Genomic DNA, 20,571 nt, shown 5'->3' on the forward strand with positions numbered 1-20,571 from the left:
ATTGGCAAAAAAAAAATTCCATTTTAACAACTGTGAAAATACCAAAAATGTGTTGATACAGGCAAGTGGTTCCTGAGCTCTCTGCTCGCTCCTGATCCCAACACCCAAGATAGGAGGGCCGCTGTAGGCAAGCATCCCTGCACCCCTGCGGTACTCCCGGCTGCACTACTGCGACTACTTTCTCACATATACACAGATATGAGTTGATCCCTTCAAGAATCATTTGCTTTCTCCTATGTCCATGAGTGACACATGTCCCCTGAGTGCAATTTACATCAGCTTTTCACTTCGAAAAAATTCTGAATGTCTGAAAGCAGGTGAGCCATGCTGTGCAATTATGAAAATCCACAGTGAAAAAGAGGATTGCCCTGACAGGAAGCCAAATTAGTTCAAAAGCCTGCATCCTGAAGACTGTCCAGAAAGCTTGAGAGAGTAAACATCCGGGCGACTCGCTAATCCTCGGGTCCAACGGCGGCAGGCCCACACCCCAAGCCATGGGCCATCACAAAGGATGGATGTTCTAGGCTAGCACAAACCTGGGAACACAGCCATAGTGATTCAGGGAGCCTATCTAGGGGAGACAAAAATGGCCCAGCTCTACAGGCCAGGGGGTGCCTTTCCCAGAGACAGCACAATACTGCAGCAAGACCTCATCGTGGTGAGAAATAACACGCAAAGCCTGTCATGACACATGCCTCCAGCAATGGCTGTTTGCTTCTACTCTCTCCGATTCTAAAAATCATTTCTGATTTTCCCAGAGTCAACATCCTTAGTGTAGCCATTTAATTTCATCTTATGTTGGATTTCTGACAGACCAAGAGGCTCATATTGACAGTGGTTGTGCCATTTGCTGGGAGCTGTAATCTACTTTTAAAAGCTTCCAGTCTGTGCCAAGATACCACCTTAATGCCAAGACAGGATTTATGCTTTAGAAATGGACTCACATCTCAAGTAATTGAGTTTTTATAATTATTGCTACTCTGCAGTGTTTAGTCGAAGACCAAAGCGACTGTGATAGCTTTGAGAACCAAGAGAAATATGCAACTTCTGCATTTTTCTAATAAAACTCCAAGATGAGATGACATCAGGTGTTCTGGTGGGAACACTATACCCAAACTGCAAGCACTGTTCACCAAAGAGACAAGAAGCTTACGGACGTGAAGCAGTGACCCCAGAGCGCCTTAGTTATTCAAGTCTAACACTATTTTCACAAGGGGAAACGGGAGAGAAACAGGATTTGCTCCATCCAGGCCATCAGTTCAATGTAGCATCTCTGTTCAGTTTCCCTCTAATGCCAAAGTCAAGATAGTTTAAATTAAATCCACATTCGGTATAGACAAATTTGAGTTCTTTCTTTACCACCAAATCACCTCCAACCATACAAATGGAGAGACTCACATTCAGCTGCATTTAGAAATAAACTCTATGAAAAGAGCTCGTAAGGTTGGCCCAGCCTCACACATGACATGCCAGACTCAGCTCTCCAACCAACACTGGCTTAACTCTATTTTCACTTAAGAGTTAATATGAATTCCAGATGGGAAAACTTAGAAAAGGGAAGAGTAGGATGGAAACCTTCTCTTCCACATGGACTATGATGACACCATTGAGTTCATGTTCACATGTATCAGGACAGGACAGAACCTGAGCTCAGATGTGTGGGGTGAACATTCCATTACTGTGAAGGAGAATAAAAAGCACAGTGATGAGACAAATCAGGTCTAAGATCTGAACCATAGCTTATTTATTTATGCATATAGAACTGGGGTACAGGCCAGAGTTGCAGGGGGGTGAGAGGATTCACCAGAGACAAGAGTGGGGAACAGAACAGACAGATTGATGAAGAGCATTGCTGAGGGCAGCAGTGGGCAAGACAGGAGAGAGGTCTGCTGCGCCACGTGGGTCATCTCTGGGGTCAGGGATTGAACTTGCACTGAAGTGGCTGCAGCCAGCTTGCAGTGTTACATCCTAACCTGTTGTGCCACTAGGGAGGGTCAGAATCACAGCTTCTTAGTTCTGAGAATAGGGCAATTCAATTCACAGCTCTAAACTTTTTTGACTTTTTGACCAAAAAGCCAAAGAATCTAATGCCTCTTGTTAGACTTGTTTTGAGATTTATGATTGTATGGTCCACAAGAACTGAGCCAATGAGAGCTATCCACATCATTACTATTTGTTTATATAGACCCAGAGATCCCAAGAATGAAAAATAAAATGACCATATTAAATGCTCACCAGTTTCTGAACTTCAAATTCTGCAGTTATTTGCCAAGTACCTTCCTCATTGGGGCATAACATTACAACATCAAAAGCAGAAGCCGTGGCAACAGTTGCTTCTTCCTGGCTGAGGGCTAGTGCCTGTATTCTTGCATCATGCTCAAAACGATGAATGGGATACCTTCCAGTCCTGAGATCCCAAATATTAAGAAATCCTGTGTGGGAAAAAAATGTAGTTAACAACATAAATTCATGTAATACACACAATCATAGAGTAACAATCATGTAACATATTCCTTAACACAGAAAGGGTTTCCTAGTTTCACCAAGGGAAAAAACTGAAAAGTGAGTAAAGGACAATAACATGCCAGTCACAGAACAAGAAATACAACTAACATATAGTGAAAAAAATGCAAAACTCTACTCACAATTGAAAAAATACAAAAATGCATTTTCATCACTAAATTGAGCAATTGAAAAATCATAAAACATCTTCCTGTTGAAGGCTTTCTCTTAAATTGTTAGTGGGAGTGTGAACTATTTACTCACTTTGGAGGCATTTTGATTATTTTTACCAAACTGCAAATGTATAAGATAGTCACTGTAATGTTTTAATTATGTCAAAAAGATTGCAAGCTATGTAAATGTCCATCAACTGAGAACTACTTAAATATTGGCAACTCTACAGTTAGAAATGGAAATAGAACAAGCACTTAAGAGAGTTCACCTTACACAGAAGTTATATGAAATGATCAATACAATACATTGTTAAATAAAAATGCAAACATCAGAATAGTGATATAGTATATTACAGTTCTTTCGTGTTCTAGAAAACTTTAATACAGACATATGGATGTCCTGGCAGGATACACAAGAAACTGCCTCTAAGGAACGAACCCAGAGGACAGGGACAAGAATAAGAGGACATTTTACTGTATCTTCCCCCTTACATATTCTGAAGCTAACCAAAAATGATAAACAAAATGATAACCAAATGATAACCAAAAATGATAAAAAAAAATGTTTTGTGAGAGTGAACCAGGACGGTTAAGAGTGATATAGTAATTGCTGAATAGTCTTAACATACAGGGCTCTTATTCATTCTTCTATTTGTCCACTCATTCCTACAACAAATAAGTACTGAGCACCCAATATATGCCAGGCACTGTTCTAGATATTGCGATGTTTGAAAACAGTCTTCACACAATTGAGTGGTTCTTGCAAGTATTTTATATCCTTCCACATCAATAGCCTCTTCTAGTGACTATTACAAGAAGCTCTTTGTTATAAATCCTTAAACTATGAGCTTGACTGTCCCACACTATTCACCCCTCTCCCCAGTACTCTGAATGCTGTTACCAGAAGAGTTTCTCTCATGCCTACCAGCCATGAGATACACAAGAAACTGCCTCTAAGGAAAAAACCCAGAGGACAGGGACAAGAATAAGAGGACATTTTACTGTATCTTCCCCCTTACATATTCTGAAGCTAACCAAAAATGATAACCAAAATGATAACCAAAAATGATAAAAAAAAATGTTTTGTGAGAGTGAACCAGGAAGGTTAAAAGTGATATAGTCTTTCTCATAGTCTATAGCGGTAATGTCTAAGTTCCCTACACTGGTGCATCAGCATCACCTGAAGGCTTGTTACAAATCCAAGTTCTCGGGCAACAGAAACTCTGGGGGTGTGCACTCAAGTTTGTCTAAAAGAAATAGAAACTTTTCTGTATTTGGAATGCCATGAATTCATCTTTTCTCATCAAATAGTTTCTTTTATCATTCTTAACCACTAAGCTACTTCTTTCCCCTCAAAGATTCACCCAAGAAAATAACTACTTTCTGCACCTCTAGGATAATGTTTTGTACCACTGTGGGCCTGCTACTCCTAAGCAGCCTGTTCGGCCATCATTTTTGTTACCTACAGTTCTGCATTCCTATAAGAGGTCAGGAATGCCTCATCAGTCAGTCCTCCTCTTAGAATAATCATACAGCATCAATTGTAAGGGAAAGAGAAATGGGAGGTGTGAAACTAGAAAATGTGCTCTGTTATCTATAGTCTCAGGGGTCATAAGTCTGCCCCCCAGACATTCTTCATCTGCTTGATGATTCAGGATTGAGATTAAAATAAAGCCCTAGGTCTCCAGTCATGGTTTCAATTTCATCAAGGTATAAGGCTTTTGGGGTCCCGTGTCAGAAAGCAGTCAATGCCCCCCGCCCCCACATTCCCAATTAACCCCTCATGACCCAGGTATAATTGGGTATCCCAGGGTAATTAAGCTTTTTACTCGATTGATTTGAAAGGCACTTTGTAGGCTGGGCTCCTATGACTGACTAACCAGGCACTCCTGACCTTCTATAGGAATGCAGAACTCCGAACAGGCTGCTTAGGAGTAGTAGGACTTCTAGGCAGATTAAAGAGAAGAAACTAAAATGCTAGAAACAAACCAATCATTTTCACTTTTTGTTTTCATGCTGTCTGTAGTAACTGCCAAGTTATAAAACATATTTAATTGATCAGTAACACTAATGTCTTCATCATTTATCTGTAAATGCAGTCTTATTTCTATAACCTAAAACAAGTAAAACTTTATGTTTTTCTTTGCTATGCAATCTTTTTTGTTTTGTTTTGCCTTATACTTTCTCTTTAAACATTTAAGTGCTGTGAATTTAAGCTTTTAGTATCAGATATAACTCAGCACTATATAAATACAGTCGGAAGAAAATAATACATTGCAAGTCTGCTTTGCAAGACTTTCAGTAGGCTATGTGAGTGCTTATAAATAAAAGCAGACTAAACATTCAAGTTAAATGTTTCTAATGTAAAACACAGTGTACTTTTCTAGGAATTATGATAAACTTGGGAGATAAGCAGATAGCAAAAGACTGCACAACACATTTCCTGGCAAATATTTTGGCAAATTCTTTCCACTCTGACACAGTAGAGACAGACATGCTGCAGAAAATGCCAATGGCTCTACATGTGAAGCAGGAGGTAGGCATGTTCCAAGAGGTGCCTCTTTTGAATGCTTGTGCAATGCATTTGTTTGCAGACATGGCAATAAACTGCCATTGACATGAAGCTCTACAGTACAGAGACCCTTTCAGAGCTTCCCCTCCTCGAGTGCTCACTTCATCTTGGGAGAAGCATCATAATGTTCATTTTACAAAGAGGAAACAGGAGTTCCCCTAAACAACTCATCTAAAGCCACCTGGTAGGTGGTGAGGTTGAGTTGAAATTTAACAAGGAAGTGTAGTGCGAGTGGCTGCAGTTACAAGAGCATAAAATAACTGAGCTCCAAGGGTAACTAATATACACCATCAAACTCACCCTGTACTCTGCCAACTGTGGAAGTTATTCAACCACCACTCAACTCTTAGCACACATGGAGTTTATCTATAAACACAGTTTTCATTATTAAACAATATTGATTTTGTTGGCATCATTTATTCCAACAGAACTGTATGCAATAAAAGCCCTTCAGCACAAGGTTGAGTTCGCAAAGCTGTCCTAAGAGGGGTCTTTTTGGAAAATACTTTTTAGGATTCCATCAATTTAACAGTCATGTCCTCTCTTCTGAATGCCTATTGTGTCGTCTTTGTCAATTTTCTCTCCTTCAGCTGTTAAGTGTATGGCTTGAATAGGTCCTTACTCACCAATGGAGCCAGGAACATTTGCACAGTCCTCCAAGATCACCTTTGGTGCATGAACATTTAGGCTTGTTATGTCCTCTTAATGAAGTGATCCTTTATTTCAAGAAATGTCCCTGTTATCCCTAGTTGTATTCTTTGCTATAAAACCTACTCTGATATTAATATGGTCACTCCCGTGTTCTCTTGATTAGTGTTAGCATGGTATGTATTTTTCTATCCTATTGCCTTGACTTGTGTTTTTATATTTAATTGGAGTTTCTTGTACAGCATCTAGTTGGTCTTGCTTTTAATTGGAGCATGTAGATGCTATTTGATGTGATTATTAGCAAGGATGTATTTGTTTTCTATTTGTCCCATTATTTTTCTGCTTCCTTTCCCCTCTTTTTCTACCTTTTAAAAAACTACTTGGAATAATGATGTATTTATTTATTCCATTTTAATTCCCTTTTTTTTTTGGCTTGTGAGCTGAAACTCTTTACTGTATTACTAGTTGCCTTGAGTTTTTAACATTCATACATACTACAGTCTACCCATAGGTGACAACACGCCATTTCACATACCTTGCAAAAACTACACAGCAGCAAACTTCCATTCACTCTAATAACCCCCACCCCTGACCTTCCTTTGTGTTATTGGTCCTACTTTTTATTTCTACTTATGTTATAAACTCCATATACACTGATATTTTTGCATAAGCAGGGATCAGAACTAGAAACTAGGAAGACCTCCAGAACCAAAGCAGTGCGCATCTCATGTGTGTGCTATGCGCCTTGCCATAGTTCTTGCCGTAACTCTTTCATTCTTCTCTTGCTCCCACTCTATTAATTGGTCTAATCCAAGCAGCACACAACTGAATCTGAAAGTTTTAAGCCCAACTGGCTCATCATGGTTTATGAATTCAACTGCCTCCAGGCAATGGGCATGTCTTTCCTTGTCCAGTCAGCCAATGCCAAAAGACAACTCAAATACCGTAAAGATGCCTACCTCTAGAGAAGCTCTGTGCAGGCCTCAGAGCAAGAAGACACCCCATGCGCTAGGCCAAGGCAATAAGAGAACACCTGTCAGCAAATGCAGACCCTATGAAGTCCTCAGCCACCATTACAGCAGACAGCTGCCATCATGCCCTTTACCAGGCATAACCCCAAAGAGCTTGCGTTCACAGTCCCCATTTGCCTCACATAAGGAAAACTGAAAGGAGAGCAGGTGTCTTTCTCCCTGACAAAACCTCAACAGCTGGATAAAAGAGGTTTCATTCTGACTAGTACTGGGAAACAATACTTTTTCATTCATGATTAATAGGAAAAGGATACAGACAAAAGAAAAAGGGTCTCTTGAAAAATTTAGAGGAGCACAATGAGTGAGGGCCACTGGCCCACTAGAGTAGGCAGGCCAAGGGCCTGGCAGTTCCACCTGCTCCCTGGGCCCAGGAGCTCCACCTTGACAAGTGGCAGCAGGGCAAGAGAAACTCCGAGTTCGCCCTAGACCAGGAACAGTCATTAACGGCGACATGAGTAACGATGGCCAGTCTTGAGGAGACATAAAGCCTGCTCAGCAGCTGTGGATGGGCACCCATGCCAGTTTACGGCATGCCCCTCCCACCTCCCCAAGGAGGCCAGCCAGAGTGTGGTAATGAAACTGCACATAGTGGAAATGGGATCTAAATGAGTTTAAACTGATTTATGTTAGCTTTTGTAAAGATTACTCGGTATCTGGAAAGTGCTACCACTGTGAAATAATGTCGACAATCCTTAAGACCTCCGCCTAATGGTACTTGCACAGAATATTTATATTCCTCGTCATGGGAACAAGGACCATAATGGATACCATTTTTGTTTTATTAGGGATGCATATTTAAATTAATCTGCTATTTGCCTAAACAATTAGCTGCTTCTGTTTGTGTGCACAAAGCCAAAATTGCAATTAGGCTTCCATCAAAAAGATAAGTCCCAACTAAAACTGTCCCGGTGGAGTCATAAGAGCTCAGGGCAGAACTTTCCAAAATTACTTTTTAGCATAATGGTAATTATGTTAATTGCATGAAAGGTAAATAACTGCTAAACTGGTTTTGGAAAATAACACATTTGGTATTACCCCTCCCCTTTGATCTTTCTCATGTACCATAAAATTTAAAACAAGTTAACAGTTTAGAAAGTTAGAGAGCAACCACCTCTTGAAACAGTTTGTCTCATGGTCTTCACAAGGCTTTCTTGATTAGAATGTATTTTGGCCATGAGCTTTTATTTTTGCATCTTCTTGAACTTGCACAATAAACACCTGAAGCTTGGTCTCTACTCCTAACAGCTAAGCAGACAGACAGCTAAGTTCAGAGACTGTGAGAAGCTGACTGTTAATAAAGACAGCTGGTAATCTCAATTTCCAACATGAAGGTAAAGATTTGTCTATAAGAACTGAAGTGGAAGTTAAAAGAAATTGGGCAATGAAAGCTGAAAGAAAACAACGTTTTAACAGAGATTTAAAATACCAGAGCATTCACTAAACATCTATCTCTTGACTAGGTCCAAACAATACCACACTGAATTACAAGCCATTGATGTGAGGCGGAATCAAACCTGAGAGGATAACAAAAAGTGTGCTTTCACAGAGATTAGCCATAAGCACCAACAGGAGTCAGAAAGGAGGACTGAATCATGGAGGGTCTTGAAAAAGAAAAAAGCTGAGCGAAATATGCTCTTCGCCTGGGAGCAATATGGAAGTCATCGTCAACATTCCCGCCAACATACCTCTGGTGTGGAGCTCTGCAGCTCACAGCAAAACCATAATAAATACGAAGCTGCATTTTGGATTGATGGGACAATCTGAACAAGGTTGTGGACTGATGCATAAGCAAAGCAGTGACCACACAAGATCACACAGCATAAACAACATTTTAAAAGATTCAAAAACGGAGAGAGACAGTAAACAGAAAAGGAATAAATAATGCATTGTAAGATTGTAACAATGTGGCTGAAGAGAAGAACCTACAGTTAGCAAAGCCAAAGGAAAAACAGAAAGATGATGTCAAAGAATTTGGACCAGATCTCCCACGAGGAGAGGCGGCAACAGTGTGACAGCCGGCCAGTTTTTTCCAACAGTGAGCTGGGCGGCCATGAACACAGACACAGAATATGCTTGGAGGACTTCACCACACCTGGCAGTAGTGATGCCTCTACAGAAGACACTGCAGCCAGACAGAGTGTCCAGGTAGTACTATATGTATATGATCTTTGGTACTCTTTCTGAATTTTTGTATATGTAGCACTGTATCAAAACTTTATTATAATCTGTATATAATACAGCTTTGTAAGTATTAGTATGATCACAGATAACATGTTTCTCAAGATTAATATCCACATGAATCTACAGTTAACAGTTAACTTTACGGGACAAAATTACATTGAAATTTCAAATTCTATCACTATTTCTGACCCATTCATAGGTTAAGGTGAATTAAACTCTGCAGAAGTCCCTAGCACTACCCCAGGGCCTGGGCCAGGACTGACATTCAGTAAGCTTTAGTCTCCTGCTCTTCTCTTTTAAAAAATACTACTTTATACCACGAGGAAACTATGTCTATTTTCAAAAATAGCTCTGTTCATATGTCAAGTGACTAATTAATCTGTAAAAGAAGTTGGTAACTACTGATGCTGAGTGACGAGTTCAAGGGGGGAGTTCACGGTACTACTCTATTTTGTGTTTTTGAATTTTCTGTAAGAATTTAAAAAAACTTGAAGGGCTGTCATTAACAAAAGTAAAAGCATATAAATTTTTTGGGCAAAGTTTTCAGTGGCTACATGCAAACTGTTATCAAAAAGATTTACAACAAAAATCCTAGTGATGACATTTTGTACTTTTAGTTAGAACATTCTAAATTCTCAAGGGATCGTGAAACCATACCATCAATTCTTTTTCAATGAAAGTGTTAAACAGCTCAAACAAAAAGCAAAGGGGGGAAAAAGAAACAAGTTTTAGATTATGGCAAAACTGTAAATGTTGCCCTTGTACCATAACTTGAGTGGAAATAAGTCATTGTTGTCTTAGGCCCAGATTCCAAGTTTTTTCACCTTCTGAGTTATATAAGTATCTAATGAGAATGAGAACATGAACGTAGCAGGCAGCTGGGTAGCTCACAGTGCTGTTTGGGACTCTCAGGCATGACTGGGACCCTGAATGTTCAGGCTGGGGTTCTCCCATCTCCATGCCCTCCACATTCCCTCTTGAAACCACAGCCACCCCCTAAAGACTTCTTCCCTGGCCTCCAGACCCACAGATATACCCACCTTTGACACCAGGAATCTTCAGGCTGCATTTGTTTATCCCCTAACATATTTTAATGAATCTTTTCCTTCCTTTTGCATTTTATATATAAAGCTTTCCCAAAAATGGTTTACTGTTAAGTTTTAAGTGGTATAAAACACTTTTGGCATATTTCTAAATATCAGAATTTTTTTAAGTGGCTACATCATTCTTTCTAAAGTATTCTTCAGACAAAATACAGAGAAACAAAAATACATAGACTAGATACCATGATTCATTTTTAAAAAGGGGCAGAGAGCCCAAATATAAATAACAACTCACAAAAACAAAGCTTGTAATTCCAAATTATAGGAGCACCATCAGAATATAGGTTCTAATTTCATTAGAAATTCAGTCAGACAACAGGAAAGACAAGTACATTCTTTTCTGAGTAACTAGTTAATTATAAAACAATATTAATTTGCTATGAGAAACAATCTTATATAATAATATAAAGCTTTCTTTAAAATAGTATTTTCAGACTTCAAAATAGTTGGAATAAAAAATACCCTTCACCCAGGTTTCCACAAACGTTAACATACTTCCTAGTAGTTTGATCAAAGTCAGGAAGTTAACACTGACACAGTGTGGTTAGTTTATAGGTTCTATTTGAATTTTGCTGTCTACCAATATCCTTTTTCTGGTCCAAAATCCAAACCACCATTCCACAATACATCTACCTGTCATGTCTCCATCTACTCCAAGTAATTCCTCATTTTCCTCATCCTTTGTGCCTTAACATTTTAAGAGTATTACTCATTTATGTTGAGGAAGGTCTTTTGATTTGAGGAAGGTCTGATATTTACTCATTTAAAGAGCAAGTTACGAACTTTTGGTGAAAAAAACACAGAGGTAAAGTTGTGCCTGTTCAGTGTATAATCATCAGCAGATAGAAAATCAATCTCTCATACCAATGATGGCAATTTTCACTTGGTAAGGTGTTATTTGTTGGGTTTCTCCAATGAAGTTGCTATTTTTCTCCAGTGGAAAGATAATTTGAAACTAATATCCTGTTTCTCATGCTAATTTTAACATCTATTGATGATTCTTGCCTGCAATGATTATTATTGTGATGTGTACCAAATGTTGATTTTTCTGTTTTCATCTTTTCTCCATTAACTGAAATACCTGTGTACTACATAGCTACAACACAGCATATATATTCACAGGTTGACAGATATATCTGGGTTGCTTGCAACTCAGAGCTATCAATGACTCACATTATCTCAATAGTCAAATATACATTTTCTGTGAACATGGGTTTTTATTCTGTTGGATAAATACATAAAAGTAGGAGTGCTAGGTCATATGACAAATTGTGTTTAATTTTATAAGAAACTTTTTCCAAAAGGAGCTGTACCACTGCTCCACAATCTTGACAACACGTGGTATTATCAGACTTTAAAAGCCACGATTTGCATTTCCCTGATGACACCTTCTCATGTGTTACTGCCCATGTGGATATCTTCGCAGAAGGGTTAGTTCAAATCTTTTGCCACTTTTAAATGTCATCTCATATTTGAATTGTAAAGTTCTTTATATATTCTGGAATAAAGTTGCTCATATTTCATTGTGGACTTTTCAACATCTGTAGGCTCGATAATGATGTTCCATCTTGAATCCCCAATGTTGATAATTTATTTCTTTTTTCCTCAATTCTTCTGGCTATGGTTTGTCAATTTGATTGATCTTTTTAAAGGAATTGCTTTTTTGCTTTTCCTCTCCATCTCCACTGACGACTTCTTTATCACTTCTACTTATTTTGGTTTGTTCTTTTCCTATTTTAAAGTGAAAAGTTCTACTGCTTTGAGATTTTTCTCACTTTACTAGTATAATCATTTAAATTAACTAGAAACTTCCCTTGAAGCAATTCTTTAGCAACATCCCATACTAGCTTTCCTTTTCATTTAGTTCAAAATATTTCCTAGTTTCTTATGTGATTTCTTCTTTGACTCTGGGATATTTAGAAGTGTACTGTTCAATTTTCAAATATGCAGAGGTTATTCAGATAGTTTTAGTTTTTGATCTTTATTTTAATTTCATGACACTCTTTATATCAGAATATTACTTTGCATGGTTTCAATCCTAATAATAGTCCCTGTTCGTCACTTTAAGTGTACTTGAAAAGAACATGTATTTTATTTCAGTTGTTGAGTGAAGAGGTCTATAAATGTCAACTAGGTACAGTTGTCTGACAATATGGTTCAATTCTTTTCTGATCTTATTATTCATTACTAATGTGATGGTATTTGGAGATGATATCTTTGGGTGGTAATTAAGAGTTAGATTAGATGTTGGGGTTGAGCCTTTATGATGACATTAGTGGCCTTATAAGAGATCTTTTCACTTGTTGTTGAGACGTGCCTAGCCTAACACTAATAATGTTAGTGTTAAATTTGACCATTTCATTAAGATGGTATATCACAGGCTTCTCAACTATAAAGTTCCTTTTCTCTCACTTTGTAATTTAGGGTGATTCTATGAGACTGTAAAATCCCAATTACTCACCTCATTCTCATATACTAGTTCTAGCATCAACTGACTTATTTTCCAATCTGAGCTAATCATTTGTTATTTTTAAATTCCACTGTTCCTTCTACATCAATTAGCTGACTTTATTTATGCATACAGAACTGGGGTGCAGGCAAGGGGTGGAGGCCAGAGGTGCAGGGGCGGTGAGAGGATTCACCAGAGACAGAGTGGGGAGCAGATCAAGCAGACTAACAAAGCATACTGCTGCGGGGAACTGTGGTTGAGACAGGAGAGGTCTGCCACCCCATGTGGATCACCTCTGGGGTGGCCAGGGATAGAGCTCACGCTGAAGGCTATGGCTCACCTGCAGTGCTGTGCTTTAACCCATTGTGCCACCAGGGAAGGCCCTGACTTTCTACTACTTTCTACTTCATATTTAGCGAACTTTATTCTTTAGTGTATACCCAGAGATTCCTATTTTTCTCCAATGGGTTACAATTTGTCATTACCAGTGTTCATACTCAAATTGTCCCAGATTTGGCCAAAAAGAATGCCTTCTAGGTAGCCTGTGTTATTTTCAACATATCACCATCATTCTTCAAGCCCTTCTTTATTTCCTGGTACAATGAAATGTCTGTTCCCATTTCTCTAGGCAGTTCTAGTTCCTTGCTGCTTCTATGCCTTCTCAGCAAACAAAGCTAAGACATACATGAATACATATGCATAAATAAATACTCCTATTTATTTCTCCTATGTGTACTGAAAACCCTGAATTCTATGATGACACCTCCTATTCCAATCCAGTTTCCAAAAACCTCATTCTGGCTATCCCCTTTCCATGTCTGTCCTCCTTCAATTGTACAAAATCATAAAAAGACATTATCCTCAATCTCCCTGTGTGCTGTCAACCTCCCAGAACACCAGGCCACTCAAGACTTCCTCCTCCACCTGCCCACACTGGACTCCATCCTACTCCACAGGACTGCCTGATGGCTTTTGGGCTGAAGAGGCACACAGGCATACTTTGCTTTTAAAAGCAAAAACATAATTCTACAAGTCTACTTATTTCTGTTTTTAATAGAGCCCTAAGATTTAGAATGGAATAAACAACCCAAACTGAAAATAATAAAAAGGAAACTACATTCTTACACTTATGATTTGATTTTTTCCCCCAAAAAGACAAATTCATGTTTAGTTTTTACTAGGTCCATTTAAAAACTTAGAAAATTTGTTTCTCTGGTATTAATTATCTTCCCAAAGTTGCTCTCTGCTATTTCCTGTGCTACTAAATTGCTCCTTTCCATTTTTACTTTTAAATGAAATATGGCAGGACAGTTACTCTGGAGTTTATGTGTCATACAGCATATGATTAAAAATCATATTTTGTTAAAAAATATACTAAAAACCTCAAAGGTTAACAAGTCTTACATCATAATTTTAACACCACTTTTTTTCTACATGAAAATTTATTTTAATTATTTTCACTAGTAACTTCAAAATTTCACAATTTCCCTAGAAATTTGATCATCTGCTAATCTGTGCCTATAGCAAAAGAACTTCTCTCTCCAGTGTTTCTTAAATTAAAGAGCTTGCAGGCTTCTAAGAATTCATTTGTAAACCCCTTGGTGTGAAAAACAATGCACTACAAGGCACTAGGTGATTGCTTGGTGCCAAGCACCTGTGAGCACAAAATGCAAATTCAAATACTGAGATACCACAATATGCTTTAGTTACAAGGTCCAAAGATCTGGATTCTATTTTTTTTTAAGAATACTATAAAAATACATATTAAAAATTTCCTAGAGCTTTCACCACTCCACAAAAACTACATCTGTGGACTCATGTCTGACAAGTGCTGCCCTATTATTTAGTTGTAATGCATCTGTAAGCAGGGGCGAAGCATAACGCCAAAATCTTCTCACTGAAGAATAAAATATTTAAAAAGAGCACTTTTATTCAGCAATTTCTCCCATTTCTCCCATCTCCCAGAACACAGTCTCCATTTCATGAAACAAAACATGACACCCTAGACCATGGCAGTAGAAGTCAATAAAGTTCAATGTCTTAAGAAATACTCCCTCAGCACCAAAAGAAGCATCTGAGGTAGCTCTGTATACCAATTAAATTTCATTATGAATATTAAAATGTGAGCATTCCCACTAAGTGTTTAAATGCACAAACTAACTACACCTGGTAGTTTTTTGGCTGTCAGAAAGCTATCACAATGAGTTCTGTTGCTACATATCTGAATAAGAATCCTAGGTCCGAGGGCAGGCAAAAGTTCCAAGCAAGCAAGAATTGGTTACTGAGACTTCTAAGAGATTGAACAAGACAGGCCTTGAGAAAAAAACATTCTCCATAAATCCATAGCCAGTTGCCCTAGCCACCTCCCATGCAGTGCTTTCGGCAAATAACACCAAATTCTGAAACTTCTATTCTGATAAGGGGAGAGGATTGTACATTACAATGAAATGTCATCATCAACAAAGAAATAAGTAAAACTACGGAAGAACTGATTTTTTAATTAAACATAAAATTATAAATAAAACTTTAAAAGTATACCTAAGTTGCCATATCTAACTAAAGCAAGGTCCTACTGTTCACCGCTCAAAAGCAGCTTGGAGAGACCCACTCCTACCCATTGTTAATAGGTCAGGAAAGAAGCAACGTCGTCACTCCAGCCCTAGGCAGGCACAGTGCTGGACAATGGCGCATGTGTGTTCAGACAATTGAACTGGGAGTGCTGCAGAAGTGGTAAGCCATGGCGCCCTGCTGGAAAAGATGACTGTTGGCTGGCCCGCCTGGGCTTCCACACATGAATATGAACGCACGCTTGTCTCTCCTCTCCCATCTAGGGAGACAAATAAGAACTTCTTTGCACCTAAGAAGTGTGTAATCTCATTTCTCACCAAAGAGTGAGTTCTCAAGACAAAGTGAACAGGGTATGGGTTTCAAGTACACTGCCATCCCCTAATGCTGTGGCTCGAGGCCAAAGGCAGGCAAGCATGGAGCAGATGGAGTCCTGGCAAGGTCTCCACTGTCCCTGCATTAGCAGCATCTGCTCATTACTCAGAACCTTCGCCTGCTTTATCTAATGCTCCAGGAAAAGCATTTTGATTTGATTCATTTCGGTACGGTAACGTGCAACACAATTAGTGGTAAAATCAAACTGGAGGGTGGCCAGTGCTGACAATCGGAAACAAGGCAGAAGAAATATGAGGCCAGTGGGTTGGAATTCAAAAAATCACAACTGTGGCTCACTTGCCAAATCTCAACACCCCAGGTGGGTATACGGTGTTCCTACAGAGCAAGGAGGCGATGGCTCACTTTCCCCCTAAGTCATTCCCATCTCCCTGTCCAGATCTCTTCTCTGGAGAATGTGCATAGACTACCAAGGGATCTCAACAACTACAGAATTTCTCGACACAATCAGAGCACTGAAGGTCATTAACACATTTATTATCTTATTCTTCTTTTCTACAGGGCACAATGACAAATTTTATACAGTAGAGACTGTAAGGTAAATTTTCCTTTTTGCATGTTGTACCTCAGGAGGTCCTGTTCCCTGATCCTGGAAAGGAGCAATAAAGAAAAGTGCATTTGATTATTTCAATCTGTCTTTGCTCAGATGTAGCTACTCATGAATATGCGGATATAAATATCACAGTGTCAATCTGTTAGCCTGAAGTGAGACCAAAGACAAATCTACCTGAGATCTGGGGAAACAAGAAGTTGTCTATCTCAGAAACAGTGACAATTGCAGTCAGACTGGTAAAATAAGATGAAAGTGATTGAGGCACAAGAGAAAAAACAGGAATTCTTATCAAAGAGATAATCCTACTACCAAAAAGAACTTGAGACAAATCAAAGATGTCAATGTAAGCAATGCAGACAAGGCAGTGTTACAGATTGTCCCTAGGCTTTGAGGGTGAGGAAAATCTCCTCAAGGTTGGTGTAAAAGCCAAGGAGGACAAGATTGATAAACATGATAATGAATGTTTAACAACTAGACAGGCCAATTTTAACAGGACATAACATTCCAAAAAAGACCCAAATACTAAAAATTTCACATCAAAAACCGCAAGCCAGTGAAAGAGATGAGCTTTCTAATAACAGATAGTGGAAACAGATCTACTCAGATTCACATCTTACTTCTCCAGGATGAACTCTGTATTAATCAAGTTTTAAATACCATCAGGCATTGCTGGCTGATGGTCGGTAGTGGGCCACTGCGGTGGGCCCAGCAGGCTGTGCCATACAACCAAGGTTGTGCAGCAAGCTGTGCCATATAGGGGTGTGTTATTACACACATGATGTGCAGAGAAAAATCACCTAATAATACATGTCTCAGAATGCACTGTTAAGCAATACCATACCAGAAATATCTCTCAAATTGAAAAATACATGCTTGAAACATACTCTACTGATGAAACTGTGAGGACAGGGACACATCTTTATATCCTGCTGGTAGGAGTATAAATACAACGCCATTTGCATTTAAGCCTTGGTTAAGGAAACTATCCTTCCTGCACTTACATGAAATGTCTTACGAACATTAATTTTTCACTACAACATTGTTACTGCAAAAGATCAGAAGCCCAACTGCTCCTTAACAAGTGACTGTAGCTAAACCACAGTATTTGTACAAAATGGAATTTTACATGGACGTGACAAAGACTCATTTCCTATACCCTGACATGGACATCCTTTCAAGATATGTTATTAAGTGAAAAGGCCAAGGTAAGAGAGTATGGGATAGAACGTAACAAACTACCTTAGTTTAAGGTGAGGTGGGGGTACAGTACAAATAGATGTTCATAGTTGCTTGACTGTGCAACACAGAAATACTAGAAGAATACAAGAAATTAAGACTTTTCTTTAGGATGTCGTAGACCAAAATGGGTGGAAGCAAAACTTCTCAGTGCATAAATATAACTGTTGGATCATACATATCTAAAAAATAACAAAATAAAATTTCATTTTTATGGGTTAAAAAAAAATCTCTCACACACACACACAACATCTAGAAAAAGTCCAGTAAGAATAAATGATAGATTGAAAAAATACTAGAAATAGACAAGATAAAAGTTATTCCCTTGGCCCTTTATTTTCAATTAGTAACGATAACTTCTAAGAAAATAGGGAAAGGTGGGAACAAGCAATTTGTAGAAAAAGAATAGAAACAAGTTATAACAATTAAAAGATGTTCTTATTTACTTATGAAGAAAGCAAATAAAAACAATGAAATACTACTTGTACCTCTAAGACAAACAATCAATTACCCTGGTCTACTTTTGGTAGGACTGCAAAGCTGGTAAAGCCTTCTTTGGAGGGCAATTTCACAATATTTATTGAAACATAAAGCATCTGTAGCCTTCACCCCAGCTATCACTTGTAACTCACCCTATGAATATACTTGTGCTAGCCCCTCACGATCTCTGTTCCAAGACAGTGCTTGCAGCATTGTTTTTAATAACAGAAAAACAATCCAAATGTGCATCACTAAGGGTCCTGATAAATAAATCATAGTGCAGCCACAGTGCAATACTGTGCAGGCTGAGGCAGAGTAAAGTTGTCCTAAGTGCTACATAGAAAGATATCAAGATGCAAAAAGCATGAGACATACATATAAAATGAGAGGGTTTCAGATACAACTTATACTTTTTTTCTGTTCAAACTTTAACTATTAATTTTTTTAAAAGCCAGTACTTTTATTTTCGTTTAAGAATAAAAATCCACGTAATTCAGCTATTCCACTTCTGGGTACTTATCCAAGAAAACACTGATATGAAAAGCCACAGGCCCCATGTTTACTGCAGCATTCTTTACAATAGCCAAGACAGAGAAACAACCTAGCTGTGCAAGGACAGATGAGTGGATAAAGAATCTGTAGCTTTCATATACGATGAAACATGATTGAGTTACAAAAGATGAAATCTTGCCATCTGCACCAATATGGAAGATCTAGAGGGTCATTACGCTCAGCAAAATAAGTCAGATGGAGAAAGAAAATTACTGTATGATTTTACTCATATGTGGAATATAAAGGAAATAAAACAAATGAACAAAATAGAGCAAGTACTTAGATACACACGGCCAGCAGACTTGGTGGGGAAGGGGAAGGGGGTGGGAGAAGGCGAAAAGGGCAAAGCGTGTCAAATGCAGGCGATGAGTGGAAACAACTTCAGGCAGCAGTCAAAATACAGGGTTCACAGAGTAGAATTTCAGTGCTGTAAACCTAAACCTTATAATGTTAAAGACCAATATAATATACATAAAATTTCATTTAACCTACAAAATACACTTTGGCGATTGAAGCTGGCCTTCGAACAAGGAGCGGTTTGCACTGTCCAGCTCACTTACATGCAGATTTTTCCCTACCTACAGTCCCACACTCATGGATTCAACCAGCCTTGGGTGTTGGTCAGTTAAATCTGCAGATGCGGAAGCTGTGTAGAGAGAGCCAATTTAAGTCTTAGTAAGAAGTAGGTGCCCTGAACCCTCAGGTGGTTCAAGAATAAACTCTACTGCCGAGTATTTACCAAAGAAAGCAGTTGATCATGTCTACACTCTCCCCCCAACCGCTGTGCAGTAACAGAGCTTCTGATAATCTACATCTGGAGCACACTTGCACACTGACACAAGCTGAATTGTCAAGCTCACAAAATATGCAGCAGGGGGTCCAATACTCATTTCTACAACCATCTCCATGTTTAGTACTTCATAACAACACTCGATCCCCAGCGTGGCCCAGGAGAACGCAATCTTGATTCTGATTCACTACTTCAAAACCCAGCCCTAACCAAATCACTTAGCTGGCCTTTTGAAGAAAGACCACTTGCTTCCCCGTTAGAAGAAAAGTATGTGAGCAAGTAGTAAGGGGAGGGCTATTACATGATTCCACAATGGTGATTCAAACTTAGAAGTGCCACAACCTTTGCGAGGTTGTTAAAACATCTCATTGGTAATTCTAAAGTAGCAAATGCACTCAAGCAGCTTCTAAGTTCTCTACCCAGGGTCTCAATATACATATGCAGTATGTACCACAGAAACAGTTTAGCTGAATTTCTATTCAGTGAAAAGAAAATGTTGGCTTGTCAGAAAAGTCATGACACATTTTTGCTTGAAAAACAGAGTAAGACATCATGATTTTTTTCAACAACCCAATAATTTATCAATTTGTCTACTAATGTCATATCAGAAGAATGGTATTCATGTTGTTAAAGTAATAAAATGAGGTCCTCCCCGGTGGCGCAGCGGGTTAAAGCACAGCACAAAGAAGCTAAAGCCACTTCCGCATGAGTTCGATCCCCGCCTGCCCCGGAGGTGACCACATGGCGCGGCAGACCTCTCCTGACCACCCGCTGCTTCCCTCGGCAGTGTGCTTCGTCCATCTGCCTGTTTTGCTCCCTATGCTCTCAGTGGTGAATCCTCTCACTGCTCCTGCACCTCTGGCTTGTACCCCAGTTCTGTATGCATAAGTAAATAAATCTTAAAAAAAAAAAAAAAGTAATAAAATGAAAATATTTTTAAGACCTCAGTCCAAATGCTTCTATGGCATAGGGGCATGGAATTACCCACAGCCACATGACCGGTTTGGTCCCCTGAGCCAGCTGACAGTGCTGTGTTCAACCTGAAGACGTGCAGAGTACATGGCATGAACAACATCCAGAAACTTCTTGTAGTCCAACTCTCAGGCTACTGGGGGAAAAGGCTTTTGGAGACCAAACATTACAAATACTGGAGGGGAGAATATCATGGTCATGAAAATTATTATTTTTATTAGTCAGAAGCTGTCAAATATTTCATCAGTCACATAAAACTAATTTTAGACTATTCTTACCTAGTTTTATAAATCCACAGTTGCTCATCCACAAAAAGAATTCCATCTGTCCCAGAGAGATGACACATTGCCATAAATGATCTTGATGCAAGT

The 20,571-nt window shown here is 38.8% G+C and overlaps 1 protein-coding gene across 1 annotated transcript in view; it reads right to left on the reverse strand.

The window, feature by feature from the left end:
- The window catches only part of FBXW8 (F-box and WD repeat domain containing 8), a 99,786-nt gene that overhangs the window by 31,112 nt on the left and 48,103 nt on the right, over window positions 1-20,571 (reverse strand). The window contains exon 7 of the mRNA XM_012730840.1: window positions 2,236-2,432. Within this exon, the coding sequence (XP_012586294.1) occupies window positions 2,236-2,432 (197 nt within the window). The remainder of the gene's footprint in view (window positions 1-2,235; window positions 2,433-20,571) is intronic.

This window comes from Condylura cristata, unplaced genomic scaffold, assembly GCF_000260355.1.
Source record: "Condylura cristata isolate star-nosed mole 26May11 unplaced genomic scaffold, ConCri1.0 scaffold00029, whole genome shotgun sequence".
In the NCBI taxonomy this organism is placed as follows: domain Eukaryota; kingdom Metazoa; phylum Chordata; class Mammalia; order Eulipotyphla; family Talpidae; genus Condylura; species Condylura cristata.